Source organism: Gopherus flavomarginatus, chromosome 1, assembly GCF_025201925.1.
Source record: "Gopherus flavomarginatus isolate rGopFla2 chromosome 1, rGopFla2.mat.asm, whole genome shotgun sequence".
NCBI lineage: Eukaryota > Metazoa > Chordata > Testudines > Testudinidae > Gopherus > Gopherus flavomarginatus.
In genome coordinates this window covers 205532160-205554672 of record NC_066617.1, presented here as the reverse complement: position 1 = coordinate 205554672, position 22513 = coordinate 205532160, and the positions used below count along the sequence as shown (strand labels likewise).

General features: G+C 44.7%; 2 protein-coding genes across 5 annotated transcripts in view; both read right to left on the bottom strand.

Moving 5' to 3' along the window:
* Positions 1 to 22513, bottom strand: part of TTC3 (tetratricopeptide repeat domain 3) — a 367670-nt gene that overhangs the window by 6073 nt on the left and 339084 nt on the right. The window contains exon 40 of one of the 2 annotated variants that reach the window (XM_050916335.1): positions 10628 to 10655. The exons of the other annotated variant lie outside the window; for it this stretch is intronic. Within the exon in view, the coding sequence (XP_050772292.1) occupies positions 10643 to 10655 (13 nt within the window). The 3' untranslated portion in view covers positions 10628 to 10642. Of the gene's footprint in view, positions 1 to 10627; positions 10656 to 22513 lie in introns of those variants that run through there. 2 annotated transcript variants of the gene reach the window in all.
* DYRK1A (dual specificity tyrosine phosphorylation regulated kinase 1A) overlaps positions 1 to 22513 on the bottom strand; it is a 156838-nt gene that overhangs the window by 42948 nt on the left and 91377 nt on the right. For 2 of the 3 annotated variants that reach the window (XM_050916350.1, XM_050916360.1), the window contains exons 3-4: positions 21868 to 22067; positions 8276 to 8368 (exon numbers count right to left, since the gene is read on the bottom strand). In XM_050916350.1, coding sequence (XP_050772307.1) covers positions 8276 to 8368; positions 21868 to 22067 — 293 coding nt within the window. The remainder of the gene's footprint in view (positions 1 to 8275; positions 8369 to 21867; positions 22068 to 22513) is intronic. The other variant, XM_050916370.1, reaches the window with a different exon arrangement.

Genomic DNA, 22513 nt, shown 5'->3' with positions numbered 1-22513 from the left:
TCATAAAATGTAGCCTTTGAGCCTATTAAAAAAAGACGATTACTCACCTTTGTAACTGTTGTTCTTCGAGATGTGTTCCTCATATCCATTCCAAGTAGGTGTGTGCGCGCCGCATGCACGTCCGTAGGAAGATTTTTACCCTAGCAACACTCGGTGGGTCAGCTGGGCGCCCCCTGGGAGGGTGCCGCTATGGCACCGAATATATACCCTTGCCGACCCGTCTGCTCCTCAGTTCCTTCTTGCCTGCTACTCCAACAGTGGGGAAGGAGGGCGGGTTTTGGAATGGATATGAGCAACACATCTCGAAGAACAATAGTTACAAAGGTGAGTAACCGTCTTTTCTTCTTCGACTGCTTGCTCATATCCATTCCAAGCAGGTGAATCCCAAGCCTTACCTAGGCGGTAGGGTCGGAGTGAGATACTGCAGCATGTAGAATCGCAGAGCCGAAGGCTGGGTCCTCTCTGGATTGTTGCACCAGGGCATAATGGGAAGCGAAGGTATGTACTGAAGACCACGTAGCTTCTCAACATATTTCCTGGATGGGTACTCGAGCTAGGAAGGCGGCCGAAGAGGCCTGAGCCCTGGTGGAATGGGCGGTAATATGCCCCGGAGAGGCACGAGCTAGGTCATAGCAAGTACAGATGCATGCCGTTACCCATGATGAAATTCTCTGAGAACAGATGGGTAGGCCTTTCATCCGATCTGCCACTGCCACAAAAAGTTGGGGCGTTTTGCGGAAGGGTCTCGTCAATGTAGAAGGCGAGCGCCCTACGGACATCGAGGGAATGCAACTGCTGTTCTCTACGAGATGTATGCGGTTTGGGAAAGAAGACCGGGAGGAACATGTCCTAGCTGAGATGAAAGGCCGAGACTACTTTAGGGAGGAACGCCGGATGATGACGTAACTGCACCTTGTCTTTGTGGAACACCGTGTATGGCGGGTCCACCATCAGAGCCCGAAGCTCAGAGACTCTCCTAGCCGATGTGATGGCTACAAGGAAGGCTGTTTTCCACGACAAATACAGGAGTGAGCAGGTCGCCAGTGGCTCGAATGAAGGAGTCATAAGTCTCGTCAGGACCAAGTTGAGGTCCCAGGAAGGGGCGGGGCATCGTACTAGGGGGTATAGACGCTCCAAACCTTTGAGGAACCTCGAGACCACAGGGTGGGAAAAGGCAGAGTAAGTACCTTCTCCGGGGTGGAAAGTAGAAATAGCGGCCAAGTGCACTCGCAATGATGAGATAGCGAGGCCTTTTTGTTTAAGGTACCAGAGGTAGTCCAATATAGTGGGAATGGGAACCTCCGTGGGTGATGTATTTTGTGCTTGACACCAGCAAGAAAAACGTTTCCACTTGGCCAAGTACGTAGATCAGGCAGAAGGTTTTCTGCTGCCCAGGAGTATTTCTTGCACAGAGGCAGAGCAACGTAACTCCGACTGGGTTAACCATGCAGGAGCCACGCTGTGAGATGGAGGGATTGCAGTTCCAGGTGGTGAAGCCTGCCGTGGTCCTGCGTTATAAGATCCTGATGCGGGGGCAGAGGGATTGGGTTGGCTATCGAGTGGTCCAGCAACGTTGTGTACCAGCGCTGTCAGTGCCACGCAGGGGCGATCAGGATCAGGCGAGCCCTATCAGTGCGGAGCTTGAAGAGAACCTTGTGCACCAGTGGGAAGGGTGGAAAGGCATACAGCAGCTGGTCCTTCCATGAGATTAGGAAGGCGTCCAATATTGAGCCCGGGGCTAGACCTTGGAAGGAGCAGAACTTCTGGCACTTCCTGTTGTCACGGGAAGCGAAGAGGTCTATATGGGGAAAGCCCCACTTCTGGAAGATGGAATATAGGACGTCCGGGTGAAGCGACCACTCGTGAGACCGAAAGAATCTGCTGAGATGGTCTGCCAGGGTGTTCCAGACTCCCGGGAGGAACGATGCTACAAGGTCTATCGAGGGCTATGCAAAATTCCCACAATTGGATCGCCTCCTGACAAAGTGGGGAGGATCGAGTCCCGCCCTGCTCTTTGGTGTAGTGCATGGCCGTTGTGTTGTCGGTAAGCACCGAAAAACAGTGATCTTGCAGGTGTTGTAGGAATGTCTGGCACGCCAGGCAGACTGCTCTCAGCTCCCGGACGTTTATGTGCAACTCTAGCTATTGAAGTGACCAGAGGCCTTGCATGCGACGATGATCTAGATGAGCCCCCCAGCAGAGAGACGACGTGTCCGTCGTTAGGGACACTGAGGGCTGCCTCAGATGGAACGGCAGTCCCGCACAAACCAGGGAGGGTGTTAGCCACTAGTTCAGGGAGTCTAAGATGCTCTGAGGAATGGTGACCACCATGTCTATGGTATCTCTGCCTGGACGGTACACTGAGGCGAGCCAGGTTTGAAGGGGATGAATGCGTAATTTTGCACGCTTGGTTACAAAGGTACATACGGCCATGTGACCAAGAAGGCTCAGACAGGTGCGAGCCGAGGTCATCGGAAAGGTTTGGAGGCTTTTTATAATGGAGACTAGTGCCTGAAACTGGGGTGGTGGCAGGCAGGCTCTTGCGAGTTTGGAGTCCAGAATGGCCCCAGTGAATTCTATTCTTTGAGTGGATACGAGAGTAGACTTCTCTCGACTGATTATCAGGCCCAGTCTCTCGAATAGGTCCGTGATGATGGCTACATGCTAGGTGATCTGGGCCTCAGAGGTCCCTCGAATAAGCCAGTCATCTAGGTAAGGAAACACATGTATTCGCCGACGACGGAGGAAGGCAGCCACTACCGCCATGCACTTTGTAAAGACGCGAGGGGCCGTGGAGAGGCCAAACGGAAGGACTGCAAACTGGAAATGTTGGCGGTGCACCATAAACCGTAGGTACCGTCTGTGCAGGGGATAAATAGCAATGTGGAAATATGCGTGCTTTATGTCAAGAGCAGCGTACCAGTCTCCAGGATCCAAGGAAGGGATAATGGTCCCCAGGGATACCATGCGGAACTTCAACTTCTTCAGAAACATGTTGAGTCCTCGCAGGTCCAGGAGGGGTCGAAGACCTCCCTTTGCCTTGGGGATTAGGAAATATCAGGAGTAAAATCCCCTGCCCCTTAATTCCTCCGGTATCTCCTCTATAGCTCCGATTGAGAGGAGCGTGGGAACCTCTTGCCAGAGGAATTGCTCGTGAGAGGGGTCCCTGAAGAGGGATGGGAAGGGGGGGGGGGAGAGGGAGAGGGCGAAATAAATTGGAGGTGGTATCCAAATTCCACCGTGCGTAGGACTCAGCGATCCAAGGTTAACTGGGACCACGCAGGGAGGAAGGAGGAAAGGCAGTTGGAAAACGAAGGGGATCCTGGGAAAGGACTGGTGCTCTGCTCTTGGGCGCACCTTCAAAAGTTCGCTTTGGGGCCCGGCACTGGCTTGGCGGGACCGGTATTGTGGCCGCCTTGGGACCAAGATTGTCACTTGCGGTTCCTGCGACCACATCTCCTGCCAAAGTCTTGACGCGGTCTGGGAGGGGGCTAAGGGCGCTGGGGTTGGCTACAGAAGGACCTGCGTTGGGTCCGTGGGGTGTGCATCCCGAGGGAACGCATGATCACCCGATTGTCCTTAAGACTCTGTAGCCTAGGGTCCGTCTTCTGGGAGAAAAGGCCCTAGCCTTCAAACGGCAGGTCCTGGATGGTGTGTTGCAGTTCAGCAGGCAGACCTGACACTTGCAGCCACGAGATTCTCCTCATAGTAATTCCCGAGGCCACGGTTCTGGCCGCCGAATCCGCAGCGTCGAGGGAGGCCTGCAGGGACATCCGCGCCACCTTCTTTCCTTCCTCGAGAAGGGCTTGGAATTCCTGGCGGGAGTCTGGTGGGACGAGCTCAGTGAACTTACCCACCGACTGCCAGGTGTTATAGTTATATCTACTGAGCAGGGCCTGTTGGTTCGCCACCCTGAGTTGGAGGCCCCCTGCAGAGTAGACTTTACGTCCTAACAGGTCCATCTGCCTAGCCTCCCAGGATTTTGGGGCGGGGGCTTGCTGGCCATGGCGTTCTCGTTCATTGACGGATTGAATCATCAAGGAGCATGGAGGAGGATAGGTCTATAGGTATTCATACCCTTTGGAGGGTACCATACACTTTCTTTCCAACCCTCTGACCGTAGGAGGGATAGACGCCGGGGATTGCCAGATTGTGTCCGCTTTGGCTTGGATAGAGAGTATAAACGGCAAAGCTACGCGGGCTGGGGCATTCACCGACAGTATGTCTATAACCAGGTCCTCAACGTTAGGGACCTCCTCCACCTGGAGACTGATATTTAAGGCGACTGGCCTAAAAAGATCCTAGTGAGCTCAGAGGTCAATAGGGGGTGGGCCCGAGGAGGATGTACCAGCCACTGCCTCGTCGAGTGAAGAGGACGACGACAGACCCGGTACCAGTGGTTCCTGGAGGGACTCTTGGTCTGGAGGTACGTCAGGGTCCGGGAGGGCCTGAAGGTCCGGTACCTGAGGAGAGTGATCTGTACCTGCTGGAGGGGGGCGGCTAACAGTGGCCTCTGGTGCGCGATGTTCCGATGCGGCGGAACGTGATGGTACCGTGGGCTCACCTTGGGCCTGGTGATATGCCCAAGGCGTCCAAAAGGACCACTGATGAGGATCTTGGTCTGGACCTTGAGCCTCATGGAGAACCCGGCTGTGCGCCTCTGAATCAGGATAGGCAGCACTATCCGAGTGCGATGACTCGGACGCATGCCTCGATGGCCATGGCAGAGCGGAGGATGTTTGAGGGTAAGCCCTGTCTCTAGGGTACTGTATGGCGTGCTGCACCGGAGAGCAGTACCAGGAGTCGTATCAGTACCGAGGGCGTGATCGGGACCTACGACCGGCGCGGTGCCAGGAGGTCGACCGGGATCTGGACACTCTGTGATGAGAGCAGCTGCGGTGCGAACGGTGCCGAGAGCTGGACCAGTACCGGAATATCGGCCCAGAGAGCGGGACCTCGAGTGGTGCCACAAGTGCGACCGGTACCGGGCAGGAGATGGGTACCGGGACTGCGAGCGGCGCCTGGATCTGGAGTGATGGCGAGATCGAGAGCACTGACGGGATCTCGATCTTGAGTGCTGTCTGCCTGAGGTGCCAATGGAAGGTGGTCTCACCATGGCCAGCTTGCCTGTCAACTGAATAACCCGCACCGGCGCTACCGGGGGTTGAGGCAGAGCGGGCTCTGTTAAGGCAGTAAGTTCCCTCACCGTTGCAAATGTCTCTGGTGTAGTGCGAACGAGAAGCTCTACCGAGGCATGTGCCGGGGAGCTGTCACGCACCAGACTCAACGGCTCTTGCACTGCTGGAATCAACAGTGCGGAGGTTGTCGGCACCACAGTAGTTGGTGGTGCTGGGCAGCTCAACTTAGATTGTTGCTCAGACTGCGGTGCAGATACTGAGGCCACAGGAGCTTTAAGCTTCTTGGCACGTGGGGAGAGGGAGCAGTGCCAGGCCGGTCTCTGTGCTGGTGACGGTTGGTGTCGAGCTGTTTTCGCAGTGCCGGCGCTCTCCGGTGCCGATGAGGCACTTCTCCCCGGCGCGGACTGTCCAGCAGGCGGTGCCGCAGCTGGAGGAGTGAGGGCTGCCTCCATTAGGAACTGCTTAAGGCGAAAGTCCAGCTCCTTTTTCGTCCGCGGTTTAAACGATTTGTAGATCCGGCACATGTCTGCAAGGTGGGATTCCCCCAAGCACTTGAGGCAAGAGTCGTGGGGGTCTCCCATGGGCATCAGCCGGCGGCAGGCCGAGCACGGTTTGAAACCCGGTGAGCCAGGCATGGGCCTGGGCACGGGGAGAGGGAAAGGGCTAATCCCCGACCCTCTGAACTATATACACTAACTACATTTACAAAAATCTATTAACTAGAACTACAGAAAATAACTATATACACAGTAAGTATTAGAACGAGCGAAAAGCTAGGGAGGTAGAGATCAGCTAAGCTGTGCTCCTCTGTTCCAACGACCGACACGGGCGGTAAGAAGGAACTGAGGAGCGGATGGGTCGGCAGGGGTATATGTTCAGTGACATAGCGGTGCCACACCAGGGGACGCCCCAACCGACCCACCGAGTGTTGCTAGGGTAAAAATCTTCCAACGGACGTGCACACAGCGCGCACACATCTACTTGGAATGGACATGAGCAAGCACTCGAAGAAGAAATAAAGGGTACAAAAGAGAAAAAACACCATGGTTAAGTCACTTACCTTTTTTGTGTGTGAGAGACAGTAATAAAAGCAGCAAAGAATCCTGTGGCACCTTATAGACTAACAGACGTTTTGGAGCATGAGCTTTCGTGGGTGGATACCCACTTCGTCAGATGCATGTAGTGGAAATTTCCAGGGGCAGGTATATATATGCAGGCAAGCTAGAGATAATGAGGTAGTTCAATCACACCTCAACTGCTAGAACAGGGCCTCATCCTCCCTGACTGAACTACCTCATTATCTCTAGCTTGCCTGCATATATATACCTGCCCCTGGAAATTTCCACTACATGCATCTGACGAAGTGGGTATTCACCCACGAAAGCTCATGCTCCAAAACGTCTGTTAGTCTATAAGGTGCCACAGGATTCTTTGCTGCTTTTACAGATCCAGACTAACATGGCTACCCCTCTGATAAAAAAAGGTAATACTTAGTCCTGCCTTGAATGCAGGAAATTGGACTAGACGATCTCTTCAGGTCCCTTACGGTCCTATGACGCACACACGAAAATTAACCTAACATCTTTATTCATGTTTAAAAAGGATAGACAAAGACTAAAGTGTTACCAATAGAAAGTAAAATTAAATATGTAAGCATTGGGAGAAGCAGAGTAACAAAAGATTCAATTGTTGCCTAGCATTACAATATATACACAACATAATAATGATAATTAAATATGGAAATACTTGGCATTTAACATTTTATATTTTTCAAGTGCTGTACAAAACAATAAGGTAGAAAAAGTGAGGCAAAAGGAATTAAACATCTTGCTAAGGCCACTCAGTGACATAGCAATTCTGGACTCCCAGGCTCAAGCACAGGCCAGTAGATAACAGCAGCTGCTTTTAAACTGCTGGGGCCTTGATTAGAGATCGTAATTTTGCCAGACTATAGTCCATAAGTACCCACGACTAAAAGAAAAAACAAAGTGAAATCATGGATGGCTGCAGTGCTATTTGTCTTATTCTACAATCACCACAGGCATCTCGGAGGACATCACCACTTCCTTGCTTTAGAACTCTGCCTTCTTTTGGATTTTGAATAATTACGATAATCAGATCAATTAAGGAGGCTTTATAGAAACACAATTTTTCTAAAAGATAAAGCAATCAAAAGATAACATGAAAGGCAAAGATGGCTTATGTTTTCCTGACGATATAAATAAACTTGAAGGTCTTTTATATGTATTTACAATAGCAATTCAGCTGCTGTCTAGACCTTTTCCAGAAGATTATGGACTGGAGGCCCAGTAGGATTATGACCTCACAGGTATCAAGTAGTGAAACACGAGCAATTGGGAGGGAATCTGATTTTTATTCAGTGTTTAGAACACGTGTGTTGTTGGTAAAATCAATGGAAAGTAAATGCTCTATGAACCGTTGGAAGAAAAAACAGACCACCACAAAACTACAAAGACCTACACCTTCAAAAGTGACTGTTGATTTTGGGAGGTGTGATTTGGCTGCTCAACTTGAGACAACTGAAAGGGACCTCGTTTTCCGAAGGCAGGTACTCAACAGTTCTGACAAATCAGGCTCATTAAAGTTGTCTGAAGTTGGGCACCCGAAAACTGAGGAGCCCAAAATAGTCACTTTTGAAAATTTAGGCCTAAATATTCAACATCCACCAAGCCCCTTTAAATTAAAGGCAGAGAAAGTTTCCACTTCAGGTCCTTCAAGGAGACTTCCCACCAAAGAAGAGAAGACAAGGCATTACTGATATCTCTACAGGGGAAGTGGCGGGGGTGGGGGGGGAGGGGGAGGAGATGAACCCAGATTTTAAATACATAATAAAGAATAAAAAAGGGCAAAAACTTTTTTGTATTGCATGTTATTTTTATTTACAATAAAAGTACATGGACTTGTTTAATTTAGAATTCGTCAAGTTAATTCATAAATTAAGAAAGAAAACCTGTATAATGAGCCAGTAAAAGAAATGTGCCTAAATTCATTGCATCTTATAGAAAAATCTACTTGGAACACTTTAATCAATATTTTTGATAACACTACGTATTGTAATTAGCAGCAAGTTATGATACATTAAATAAAAATATAACAGTGAACTATGTGGTCTTTACCTCATTAATATGTTTGTATGTTTTGATCAGATCAACGGAGAGTTTCCTCAGGGGGGCAGTAGCTGGATCACGGAAAGTTTGGGGCATCCGCCTCTGTAACATGACGATAACAGGTATCACTTTAAACAGACAGAAAAAACTAGCACTTTAACTAAATAATTACTACTCTTCAGAAGAGTAAACTGCCTAAATCTAATCCTATCCACTCTAACTGATGAATTTCTAATATTTACAAAGCTGTGTTTAAATAAAAAATTACTATTACTAATAGGTTTAATATTCCCATTGTTTTTTGAGCTAGTTGACAATATATCCCCTTATTGCCTTCCCTCCTGCACCTCCCTCTCTGGTCCCCTGACTTATGAAGCACATGTGAAATATTTGTATTTTAAACATACTTGCATTTAAAAAACAAACATAAAACAATAACGAATACAGGTATACCAACTGTTTCAATAGTAAAATGCCACAAATGCTGTTATGGAACAGCAGAGTCAGTACATTTAAAAAATGCTTCATTATATTCAGTGATATTATAGTGGGCTTAGAAAAACTGGCATACAACTGAAGCTAGACAAATTCAGACTGGAAATAAGGTATACATCTTTAACGGTGATAGTAATTAACCACTGGAACAATTTACCAAGGGTTGTGATGGATTCTCCATTACTCAAAATTTTTAAATCAAGATTGAATATTTTTTCTAAAGATATGCTCTAGAAATTATTTTGGGGAAGTTCTATAGACTGTTTTAGACAGGAGGCCAGACCAGATGTTCACAACGGTCCTTCTGACTTTGGAATCTGTCAATCTATACAATGTGAGAGATCAAGTCATAAATGAATCTGTTCAGGACAAACTGAAAGTATTTTTTTTTAAAATAAATTTTTTGTTCCTTTTAAGTGTTTTCCAAAACTGATTAGTTTTTAAACATTCAATTTTCTGATAGAACAACCTTTAAGCAGCAAGTAAGAGACTACTCTTTTCTAATTCCTGTTCATAATTAGACAGTTGTGTTACTCTAGTGCCCACGCGACATCACTAAATGTGCTCAGGAACACTTTTCTCTTCGCTGTGTGCACAACCAAGCCTACAGCCTCATCAGTTTCACTATAACTGATAAACACCCTTTTGCAGAGCCAAGAAGAACAGTATACACCATTGACAAGACAGCAAAACTCACTACAAAATGCTGTAAAATAAAGTGCCGTAAAATGAAGAAAATAAACTGAAATATAAAAGGGAATTATTTCTCCCTCTAATCTGCTTCAGTTCTAATAATTGTAGGGTTTACTTATAAACCTAGATGGTACCAAGTTTACATATGTAAATATGATTTTTCAGTTGGAAATGTCCTTATAAGCATTTGAGGCAAGAGCAGGAATTTGGTAGTGTGGCTGGAGGCTCTGTCACTATCCATTAGTCACTCCACTCATGTCACAGGTGAAAACATAAAGGCTACACTTTGTTCAAGGCAGGTGTAATGACCAGTCTCTTTGCTGTCACAGACTAGACTTTCTGGGGTTGTTCTCCCAGCTGTGGAAGAAGCAAGCAGCATGCCTATTCTGCAGAATGCAATCTTACAGTCCTGTTGGTCCTAGCATATAAACCAGACAAGATGGGTGAGGTAATATCTTTTATTTAACCAACTTCTGTTAGTGATCGAAAGCTTGTCTCTCTTACACAGAGCTCTTCTTCAGGTCTAGAAAACATACATGGACTGTCACAGATAAATACAAGGTGAAACAGGTTTTTTAGAATAAGCAGCCAACACATTTCAAGGGACCATTCAAAGTGAAGTGGCCCTCGTTAACACCATTCCAGTCACGGGGGGAAAAGGAATGGGGTAGAGAGGTTGCAAGGGGTGGCGCTAATGGGTTATAGATTGTTATAATAAACCATAAATCCACTGTCTCATTCAGTCCATGATTTTTAGTATCTAGCAAAGTTATGGATTTAAGCACTCTGGCTTGTCTTTTGAAAGTGTTGTACAGGTTTCCCTTGAGAAAAAGGGCTGACAGGTCAGATACAGTGTGATCGCTTTGCAAAAAGTGTTCACCCACAAGTGATATAGTGTTTCTGTCTTATCTTCCAGTGTGAATTCATTCAAGAGCATAGTGATTGCCTGGTTTCACCCACAACGTTATAGGGGCATTTAGTGCTCTGGATGAGGTACACCCCATGTTGTGATAGGCGTGTGTAGGACCCTGTCTGTTACAGCTATCTCCCTATTCCAATTTATTTCTTACAGCCGTCCCCATACTCCATTTTGTTTTTGTTCTCCTCCTGTGGCCGCCCTTCCCTGGCTGTTAAGTTGTTTACCAGGGCCACTGCCCTTCTCAAAGGGATGGCCACTTGTGCTGCATGCTAAGTGGGACCACTGCCCTATTCGAAGGGTTAGTCCTATTATCACCTTGTTGAACCTGGGCTTGGTGTAGGGCAGGCAATGTCCAGAGCTGCAAGACCTATTGTGTTTTTAAGATCCTGGGCATGAGTCATAGGCCTCATGTGCTTTTGAGTCACCTATTGCACAGGACTCTGCCCAGGCATGTCTCTGTGCTCACCTGCAGTTTTTCCCTGTGCCTCCTCCCCTGTGACAGAGGGAGCCTATCAGGATCACTGGCAGGAAACTGCCTAAGTTTGCCTTTAAAAACAGACATTTTTGAAACAAACATCAGAAAGGTTCCTGCATTGCTGCCTGGTCTGAACAGCCAGGGGTTTTGGGGGGTCCTTTCTCCGCTCTCGTTTTATTTTTGAGCGTACCCTCGGTTTTTAAACCCCCCCCACGAAGAACGAATTGCTGCCTGAGAGATCTCCTGATTATCAAGACCATACCGAGCCCTCCTTGCTTCTTCTGATGTTACTGCTGCTTCTGCCTTTGCTGCTGCCTTGGGGACTCGTAAGAATCCCTCTGTAAAACTTTCCATACTTTTATTTTATTACTTTAGCTGCTGGCTCTGTTTCCCTAGCACACAGACTCAAGCTAAACCTTGGTCTGTGTCTTAAAACCTCTCAAACTCCGCAGTGCTTTGCTGCTAAAAATAAGCTTGTGCCGCTGCTAAGCTCTGCTCCCTGCTTTCAGCTGTATCCACTGCTGCAGCCACCATCCCTTGGCTTCCTTGGGGCTGCCTTGGGAGCTGTATCCTGGGCACATAACACTCTGCCCTCTGTGACTTCCCCATAGCATAAGGTGCACCGTAGGTTTTGCTTTTTAGTTTAATAAGTCATAGTTTGCTAAGACTGTAGAGCTTGTAAGTTTCACATGTCTTGTTATAGTTTGCTGTTTTGTTGCTCTGTATAGTTGCTTGTTATAGTTTGCTTAGAATTGTGATATTTGTTGTTTTGCCTAGTCGTTGATTAAGATAGATTTAAAAAAAACCATTGCCTGGTTGTATTCTGTACCTGTTTTATTACTTTGTATAAGCTGCTTGTAATTTACATAAGTTTAATTAAGTTAGAGGATAGATTAGGGTTTTACTGCTTGAATTCGTCTTCCCACTGTCCCAATCTCTCCCTGAACTTTCCCGTGTCTGTTTTTCCCCCGTTCCAATTTCCCCCTCTGTGTACTTCTCCGTGTCTCCCTGTGGTAACCCCTTGCTGCCCTCTTCCCCCCCCCCGTGTAACTTCCCAAACCTTTTGCCGCTTCTTTCCCTTTTTTTTTTGGGTGTCCCTCTAGCCCTTCTTTACAACTCTCTGCTGCCTGTCCCTGTATCCCCTGTGTTCGTGCCCCCGCTCCTCCACTGCCCCTCCCCTACCGAAGATCACCATCACACTGCTCTGTTTGTCTTCACCCCGCTGCTCCGCAACTTCCCTGAAGTGCTCTCCGCTGCTGCAACCTGCTTCTTCCCTCAGCCGTCTCCCCCATTCTCCACGTGCCTTCCCATCGCTTACACGTTCAGCGCCCTCCCCTCTTGTTGCTCCCAGACTCCCCTTAAGTGCACTCCAGCTGCTCTTGTCTCCCGTACCTCCAGCCCGCAGGCTCCTGAAGACTGCTGCTCTGGGCTTCACCCCACACGGCTTCAGAGTCTCTTGCTGCTTGCAGCTGCACTCTCCTCTCGTTAGTTACCACTAATCACTCACTCCCCTCCCCCCTCCCGCTTCTTGACCCAGCTTTTAGGTACATCCTTGCTATCACAGCCTCACAAATTAAGTCAGTAATTGTCTACATTGCATAATTTTACTTATCACCCATATTGTATTACTGCACTGTGACTCACATTTTACTTGTGGTTATAACACCCCATTAGTTGCCTCCAATTTTCTAATATACTTTGTATACCATTTTTATATAGAAGCTACCATTTTATTTTGCATTCCACACAGTATCTAGAGTTGTTCCTATATAAAGTTGAGTTGCTTATTGACTGTACTGTATCCCATTGTGCTGAACCGCACTTACTGTACCCCACTGTTAAAACTCCCTACACTGTTCAATAAGAACCCCCTCTTATCATTGTCTATTGTAAGCACCATACATCCCATCCCATCGCATGTCATTGTTAAATTCCCACCACTTCCTTTTTCCTTTAATAAAGAAATTAATTGGCACCCCACCTGTGTGGTAATTGCTCCCCAAGATCCCATATACCTGCAGGCAGGGACAGACCCATGCATATTTTCTTCTGTAGAATAGCATGGAGGGGTTCCATGTTGATCATCTCTAATTGCTAGCTCAAATTTGTTCACTTTACAAGCAAAAAAAAGTTCCAGCAAAGCCCTGAAAAGTCACCTTGAGAAAATCAAGCTGGTTTTCTTTTCCTCTTGTGAACCACAAATAATAATTAAGATTCTTCGGGTCAACTTGCACCCTTCACAGCTTCTCAGTGATAACCCTAACTTCTTTATCTCCAAATCATGCTTTCAATTACACCTGTGCAGCATCACTCAGAGCTTGTCTACACTGTCCCACAGTTCAGATTATAGAGGTGTGAATAGCAGCATGCACCAAAGAGTTGCACTGCAACTTCCCAATGTGGATGCTCCAGGAACAAGCCAAAAGGTTCCTAGTTTGCATTAACACAGTCCTCTTCAAATAGGACCACAGTAATGGAAAACTAGAAACTTTTTCACTTGTGCCCGCAGTATCCACAAAGGGGAGTTACAGAGGAGCACTTTGGTGTATGCTGCTATTCATATCCCCATAGTTGTAATCTGACCTGTATTAACTTTTTAAAGAGGCAATATTTTCCCCTTTGCCTTCTGAAAAATGGGATGGAAGATTGGGAAGGAAAAAAAGGTAAGAATCTTCCATCTTTTTCCTCCATAGGCTGCATTTTAAAATGCTTACCTATATTCTTAATCAGGACATTTCAATGGTACAGTAAGATCCCCTCAGAAGAATATGAAAGATTTGAATCTTGCTCCAATTATATAACCACCTCTTCCTCTGATGAAGGAAAGAGGGGAATATAAGCACAGGAAGAGGACAATACCCATTTTGCATAGTGGTACCACACTGTACTATATTTTTAGGTAATCCTGCCTTTCCTTTAGCTTTGAGGCAGCTCTCTGGTGTTAAAAAAAAAAAAAAAAAAAAAAATTTTTTTTTTTTAAATCCTGCTTTGCAGACTCCAGTCTCTACCTGCTGGACACATAGCTAACTGCAACCCCAAAAGATATTTCCAAAATTGAATGTTGGAAAACATAACTCAGAAAATACATATAAATTCCAAGATAAATGACAAATCAAGTAGTTTCACTGCAATTATACTTGTCAATAAACAACAAAATTTTATCATCCTAACAGATTAATGGAGCAGGACATGCATAGCAGGGAGAAATTAAAATTACAAATAAGAAAATCAATTTTTTTATTTTATATGACTCATTTGTTGGTATGCAAATGACAACTGGGAAGCACAAACTCAGAACAGGAAACAACCAAAGAATAAAAACAGAGTAGGCAACAAGCCTAAAAGTCCCAGCTATGCACATTAAATTGATCTATTCTCATTTTTTTAATTGGTTCAGAGCAGCCTGAATGTATCAACTGACAACAATGTTAATTTTGCAGTATTTGGTAAAAGAGGGAATAGATAATTAAGTGACTGCCACACAAATTTCTTCATGTGGTCCTATTCTTTACTGCCCAAAGCAGTCGTGTTTCTTGTTAAATATACCCCATTTCATTATGGGAAATTTTATGACGGGGGATATATATCCTGTAAAATATATGTCCTAATCCATGAAGAGATATTTGGATACTTTAAAAAAAATTAAATTAAGTATAACAACAATTAGAAAAGATTCTGGTTACGTCTAGCGTGATTTTGATTTTACAAACAATGGAATTTAAATTTTATACCACTGTATCCGACTAAGAATTAGTTATTTAGTTATTTTAGGGCTGTCAATTAACTGCAATTAATGCAAGCGTTTAACACAAAATAAATCAACTAGATTTTAAAAAACAGTTTCAATTAATCACAGTTTTAATTGCACTATTAAACAATAATAGAATGCCAATGTAAATTTATTATAAATATTTCTGAACATTTTTCTAAATTTTTAAATATATTGATTTCAATTACACCACAGAATACAAAGTGTACAATGCTCACTTTATATTATTTGTATTACAAATATTTGTACTGTATAAAAGAAAACAGTATTTTTCAATACATCTCATACAAGTACTTTGTACAATCTCTATCATGAAAGTGTCACTTTCAAATGTAGATTTATTATTACTTTAGAGCTTACAAGTCAAAGCATAAAGGGGCATACAAATGTTTAGCATATCTAGCAGGTAAATACCTTGCAACACTGGCTACAACAGTGCCATATGAACATCTGTTCTCACTTTCAGGTGACATTGTAAATAGGAAGCAGGCAGCATTATTTCCCGTAAATGTAAACCAGAGTCAACTTACTGGATCTAAGTTGTTTTTTCCTCTTACTGGATGCTCTATCCCAACAATAAGCCATACAAGCTTTGGCAACCATAGAGGGCAGGAGACAACTGACAACAGATATGAAGGCCATTTTAGAGAAATCTGTATTTTCTTTCAAATAATCGGGTGCTCCCTTTGGTATCCACTAACATCAGGATCTTTGTGGAAATATTTCAGTCCTAAATGCTAGAAATGAGGAGACTAAGAAGAAATGAGGAGTTTTGGAGACTGAAGGAAGATTTCTTTAATTTGTCCCAGTGTGATTGGTAGTCTGAGGAAATATTAATAAAACATTTGTGCCTGGAGAGGAGCTATTAAAAATCCAACATTTTTTTACTGACATTAGGAAGAGTTAGGCTTGTTCCAGATATGGAATGTTTAGGAATTTTCAGGAAAGTCTCTTATCAGAGGAAAAGCACCTGAACTCACCAGCCAAGGCACTGAATTTGAACAGGAGCAAGTGGTGCAGTGCAGCAGTCTGGCCAGAAGATGGAGGTTGGAGTCTATAAAACTAAAAATTTTGTCCAATAATCCCAACATAGCAAACAAACCACTGGAGAAAGACCCTCACGCACATGGTTTACAAATACAGTCGCTGAAATAACAGAAAAAAAAAAAAAAAAAAGGGAAAAAAACCACTTTCTTGGGCTGAAGGTGTTGCAACAGAGTATTACAGGACATCTGGTTGAACTAAGAAATCATACCCAAGAAGACTCCCTTCACTGGGCAACACAGAACCTTAAGACTGCTACCTACAGTAACACCAAAACAATGAATTGGATCTTTGATCTGTCGCTAGAAACCATTACTGTGTGTGGCAGGCCAGGGAAATTGGTACATAGTATCCTGTTACTGATGGCGATGTGTGAGGAGAAAACCCATTGGAGAGGCAGAGTATGCCTATTCCCAGGGAGTTATGCTCTTTACGCCTGCTGAAGTACACCTGTCTTCCTACTGATCTTGATGGCAATCAGAGCTATCTACAGGGTTCCTTATGTTTGACATATTACAATAAGCATCTTACAACTGAGTTTCCACCTCTGATGGACATATCTGTTGCCTGCCTGGCCAGCCTACTGTGTCATTTTGATCCCCTGCTATGTGCGGGTGACACCATTCAAATGCTCTTTCTGACCAGGTCATAAGCATGGCCAGCTTCTTAACCATGCTCCTGCTATTCGTACCTCCTTGACAATTTGTGTATGTGCCCAGGATAACAATATCGGACTACCTAAATGGGCTCATTAAGTTTGTGATTATTATTTGCATTACTGTAGCACGTAGGAGTCTTAGTCATAGCCAGGACCCCATTGTGTTCTGCACTGTACAAATAGAACAAAAGACAAAGCCTGCCCCAAGGAGCTTACAAGATTATAAGACAAGACAAGACAACAGATACAGAAGTACAAGGAAACAATTACAGTTTGGTCATCATGATGGGCAGTGGTATCAACACACTAGCCATTGTCAAATTTTTTGTAGGCAACATGGGTAGAGTTTTGAGAAAGGTTTTGAAGGAGAATAATGAGTTAGTTTTGAGAATGCTTATTGGGAGCTCCTCCCAAGCATGAAGGGCAGTATGGGAGAAAGAACAAACATGCTTGTTTGAAAATTTGACAGGTGGGTAATGCAGATTGGAATCATGTGCCAAGTGGAGGTAGGAGGGGGATAGGGAACAAAGGGCCTTGAAAGTGAAGACAAGTAACTTACATTTGATACAATCCTGAAGAGGGAGCCAATGGAGGGATGCAAACAGGGGCAACTTGGTCAAAGCAAAAGAATAGGAAAATGATCTTTGCAGCAGCATTCTCAATGAATATCAGAAGGACAAGACTGCATTTGTCAAGGCTGGAGAAAAGGATGCTACAGTGATCAAGATATGAGAAGACAGAAACCCGGATGAGAATTTAAACTGCAGTTGGATAGGAAAAGCCACATCTCAGAGGTTTTATGCAGAAAGAATCTACAAGATTTAGCCATAGTGTGAGGACTTAAAGAGGTCCATCTCAAAGATAATACCCAGGTTACAGGCCTGAGTGAGGCAGGATGGTGGTGTTGTCTGCAGTGATCAAGAAAGCAGGTAGTAGGGAGGGCTTGGAGGGAAAAAGTACAAGCTCTATTTTAGTCAAGTTAAGCTTGAGATGAGGTCTAGACATCCACAAGGAGATGTTAGAGAGAGAGAGAGATAGACAGACAGACAATGACAGGTCTGGAGTAGAAAGGCAGATACGAGAGTCATCAGCTCAGAGGTGATAGCGGAATTTGTGTTTTAGGATGAGATTACTTAGAGATGAAGTATAGGGAGAAGACAAGCAGACCAAGGACAGAATCCTGTGGAACGCACTCAGAAAACTACAGGATGATAAGGAGGATCCTCCAAAGGACATCCAAAAGGAGAGAATAGAGATGAGGGGGAACCAGGAGAGAACAGTCACAAAAAGGCATAGGAGGAGAAGATTTCAAGAGGCGCACAGCTGACTGTGTTGAAAGTGGCTGACAGGTAAAGGAGGATAAGGATGGAGTACTGAATCTGGGCTTTGGCTAAGCAGAAGTCATTAGAGACTTTGATGAGAGCCATTTCAGTGGAATGGAAGGGATGGAAGCCAGACTGGAGTGGATCTAAGCTAGAACTAGATGAGCGGAACTCCAAACTGTGATCATAGACAGTGCGTTAGTGGAGCAAGGTGACCCTTAAGCCTTAATTTTGAGGTGGCTGACTTACAAGCTCTTCTCCCTTGTGGACCATTTCCCTTGAGCCACTGAATTGCTTAGTTGGCTTCCCCATCCTAGCAAGCCTCCAGCCTTTAATCAGCCAATTATCAGGGACAACCCAGAGAGCAACTCTTCTGATTTGTGTTGTCTAGCCACCACCTTAGAGCCATTCTGAATGCAGAGAGCAGTTGATGATATAGCCTGGAGTTCTCTGATTCTGCTCAGTTTGAGAGCAGAAAACATGGTAGCACTCTTATTTGGAAGTCAATCCAGGGAACTATTGTCAAGCACACTGCCATAGACTCCAGTACCCATAGGTAATCCTAGGAGAACACTACCTGCAGTTGCAGCAGGGCTGGCAATTGGTGTTGCTGCTTCAGCAGCTGTCCTGAATTAGGGTTTTATCTGCTTGTGTGTTAACTGGGCTCACAGACAGACCAGCTGCTGACACTGTGACATGAAACTCCCTGTTGATGATGCTACCTTGGGTCTACATACTGGAGCCTGCTTTGGGTCACAGGAAATTCATCACAGACTCAGTATATATCTAGGTCCTATTTTGGGAGAGCTTGATATTGCCAGAAATACCCCAAATATTGTGTAAAACAGGATTCATCAATGTGATGCCAAATTGAAATGCACAGATACGCATCGTGAAGATCCAGGGAACAGGCAAATTCCTGAATTGTCTGACTGAATCCCTAATTAACGATTTGATCTTTCTTTAGCCCTGAAATGAAGAATTTATTTTCATAGATATACAGATTAATCCCAGAAGGAATGACTGTGATAATCTAGTCCAGGGGTAGGCAACCTATGGCACAGGTGCCGAAGTTGGCACGCGAGTTGATTTTCATTGGCACTCACACTGCCCGAGTCCTGGCCACCAGTCCGGGGGGCTCTGCATTTTAATTTAATTTTAAATGAAGCTTCTTAAACATTTAAAAAGCCTTATTTACTTGACATACGATAATAGTTTAGTTATATATTATAGACTTATAGAAAGAGACCTTCTGAAAACGTTAAAATGTATTACTGGCACGTGAAACCTTTAATTAGAGTGAATAAATGAAGACTCGGCCCACCACTTCTGAAAGGTTGCCGACCCCTGATCTAGTCTGACCTCCTGTATAACACAGGCCACAGAACTTCCCTGAATTAATTCCTGTTGAACTAAACTATATCTTTTAGAAAAAAATGCAATCTTGACTTTAAAATTTCCAGTGATGGAGAATCCACAACATCCCTTGGTAAAATTGCTCCAATGGTTAATTACTCTTACTGTTAAACATCAGTGCCTTATTTTAGTCTGAATTTGTCTAGCTACAGCTTCCAGTCATTCTTATTTGTAATAGTTTTATCTGCTAGGCTGAAGGGCTCTTTAGCATCAAATTTTTGTTTGTTATGTAGGTAGTTATGGACGGTGATCAAGTCACCCCTTAACTTTCTCTATGTTCAGATAGCCTCAAAGAGCTCAACCTATTTATCATTATAACGGATATTTTCCAACACTTTAATCATTCCCTGGCTACTGTCTGAGCTGTCTCCAATTTATCAATATCATTCTTGAACTGTACATCCCAGAAAGGGATACAATATCTCAACAGCAGTCACACTAGTGCCAAACACAGGTCTAAAACTGGGCACTGTCCACCATTAGTCTTGGGAAATGTGAAGTATGTGGAATAGGTCCCTTGCTCCCACTAAAAAACTAGGAAAATGGTATGATTTCAGGGATTTTCTACAAATCCAGCAGGGTGTCTACAGTCTTGTACACTTAGCTTCTTTTTTGCGCTAGAGCAAGGTGACTAAGCAAAAAAAGCCATTGGAGTGGTACTCTCCTCAAAAGTGTCAGGGTACTGCATGCAATACCCAATTATCCGAAATGGTGTTAACCTACGTATTTGGCAAGTGGCAAAGATGCGGTACACGCCTGCATACCTTCATGCTGATTGGCTGGGGCTCCTGTGCATTTCTCTGTGGGTACAAAAGTAATTTGATTTTTTTCCTCAAAAAGAAGCCTGCCAAAGGTATTCTTTTCTCTGATTTATGGGGGTAGGTTTAGAGAGGTAAGAGCCCACCAATGTTGAGATTTGTACCAGTGTCTGCAGGAGCTGTACTGTGGGAAGACTCAGTTTTTCCTATCTGTGAAAGACTTCTACAGCTTCTGAAGCTCTTTGCCAAGCAGGACTGCTCTCCTAAAGGGTAGAGAAGCTAGGCTGGCCTTAGCTATCTAATCAGTTGACCACTGCTTCAGCCCTCAGGGACCTCTTTACTGTTATGAAGATCACCTTGGCTCCTAAGGTGGTCCTGGTGATGAAAAACAATGCAGGTCCCAACAAGGGCAGCATTTCAGCCATTACCATCTGTTTATCCTTAGTGCTAAAGAACATGAAAAATCTGTGCTTTCACTCAATTACCACCCTAGGAGGATAAATCACATACAAGGTCCCCTGCAGGGTTCTTGAGTTAAATGCTCCTTTAAACGCAGATTGACCTCTCTCTTAAGCAGCAGTTTTAAAAGGAAAACATGTCTTCTGATAGGTACTATCACCCCTTTTGCCACTCTTGAGGTGGCTATATCTACCGACAGTCAGGTAGATCTTGGCATTTTTTTCCTCTGTTGGTGGATACAGAATCTTCACAAGCCTGCCTGCAGGCACCTTCTTAATGAAAATTCCTACTCTTGAGCCATCATGTCTTGTTTTTAACATATGGAGTTTTCTGGGACCTATATGAACTAGGCAGGATGGGATCGCTGGGTATCAGAGCACCTGGCTCTCCCATTTCCAATTTTCAGGAGCTGAGCAATTCTGGAAAGTAAGTCTGGTAAGTCCTTCCACTTGAACAGCCTCAACTTCCCTTTCCTCCCTACATGCTGGAGGATCCTGCATCTCTTAGAGCTGATCCTGATTACACTCATCTTCTCTTATCTCTTCCTCTTCTTCTGTGGTCCCTTCCCTCATCTTGCTTTTCCACAGAGCAACACACTTAGGAGTCCTGGTAAAGGCTTTCATGATAGTATTGTAGCACATCCAAGGTGGCTTAGATGGGGTGGGATGATTTGCACCAGGGCACAGCAGCGGCATTCCCTCCTTTTATGTTGGGCTCATTTTACCATCCTGTATGTTTTGAAGGCACAATTTAAAGACTAATTAAATCAAAAGTCAGTCAAACTGGGTGTAAGCAGGGAGCAGTTGCTAAGCTGTCCCCTTTAAGCAGGCTGTCAGCTTCCCTACTGCTTTTAAGGAGGAACTACAGAGGAATGCTCTCAGGGAGAGCAAGGGGATAATCTAGCCCTCATAGGTGGGGAGACACTGTCATAGTCCAATGACACCAGGGAAGGTATGTCAGCCAGATAGTACCCAGCTGGAGTCCTCCTACTCCCCAAGTATGCTCACATCACCTATCCAAGATAAGAGCTAATATATGAGAATATAGAACTCTGATGTGGAAGAGGAGCAGTGAAGAAGTCCAAGTGATAATATATTTGTATTATTGTTTGAAATCAAGATCTTTATAAAGTTCCGTACAATAAGTTTCCAATCCAAAGTTACCTATAAAATTCTCCAATATAACAGAAAGAAAATAAAAAAATAAAGCAGTCAAACTTGGACTTCAATTTACATTTTTCATGATTACCACTAGACTGATCTTTAATTGCCATAAATTCCCCTCAGATTACTTTACTTCCTTTCCTTGTCAAGAATGGTTAGAATAGAATATTTCCTTTCACAAATAAGGCAAGTATTTATTTAACTGCCAAAAGACTGTCTCTTGAAGCCTCTTACAAAGGAGCAATAGTATTTCTCAATTTAAAAAAAAAAAAAAAAAAAATCAAAGTTTTGATCTAGATGCATTAGATGTGAACCTTGTAATTATAGATGTTTCTATTTTAAAAAAAATAATGGGTAAAGTATCCCAAAATATTTAAGGAAGAAAGCACGTATCTCAAAACTGAAAAGTCTCTCTCCTGATATCACGTACCTGGTTGGTTAGAGGTTGTTGAATCTGGTCAGTGTAGGATAAGGCAGAAACCTGTTGGTCATTTATGTTCTGCTGCCGACGATCGCTGTACTGCTGATGTGAATGGGACATCTGTCCAGCCATCTGAAGGCCAGCAGCATGGAATGAAAATGACGGTGCAAGCCGAACAGATGAAGGTTTGCATGCTGAAGTCTCTCCTCCTAGAAAAATAATTCAAGATTTTAGTGTAATGTTTACATCTTCATGGTATTTGCACCAGTTGATCTCCACTTCCAATGCCATAAAATAAACAACACAAAATAACTGTAGTGGGGTGGTTACCAGCTCCTGCCCTGAGGAGTTTAAAAAGCAGTCCTGGAGAGGGCTGCAGCTCCAAAAGCTGGGCTGATTGGGGAAGCAGCGGCAGCTGGGCCACGCCCCAATCAAGCCACAGCTGGCCTGTATAAAAAGGCGATGAGCCAGGAGCCCAAACAGTCTCCCTCTGCCTGTAGAGGGAGAAAGGCCTGGCTGCAGGGACTAGAGACAGGGTACCTGAGTAGAGCAGGGCTGGGGAAAGGCAGAGGAGTTAGGGAGCTCCAGCCTGGAAAGCCCCAGGCTGCGGACTAGCATAAGGCCAACAGGTACTGGGGGTTACAGAGGGCAGCCC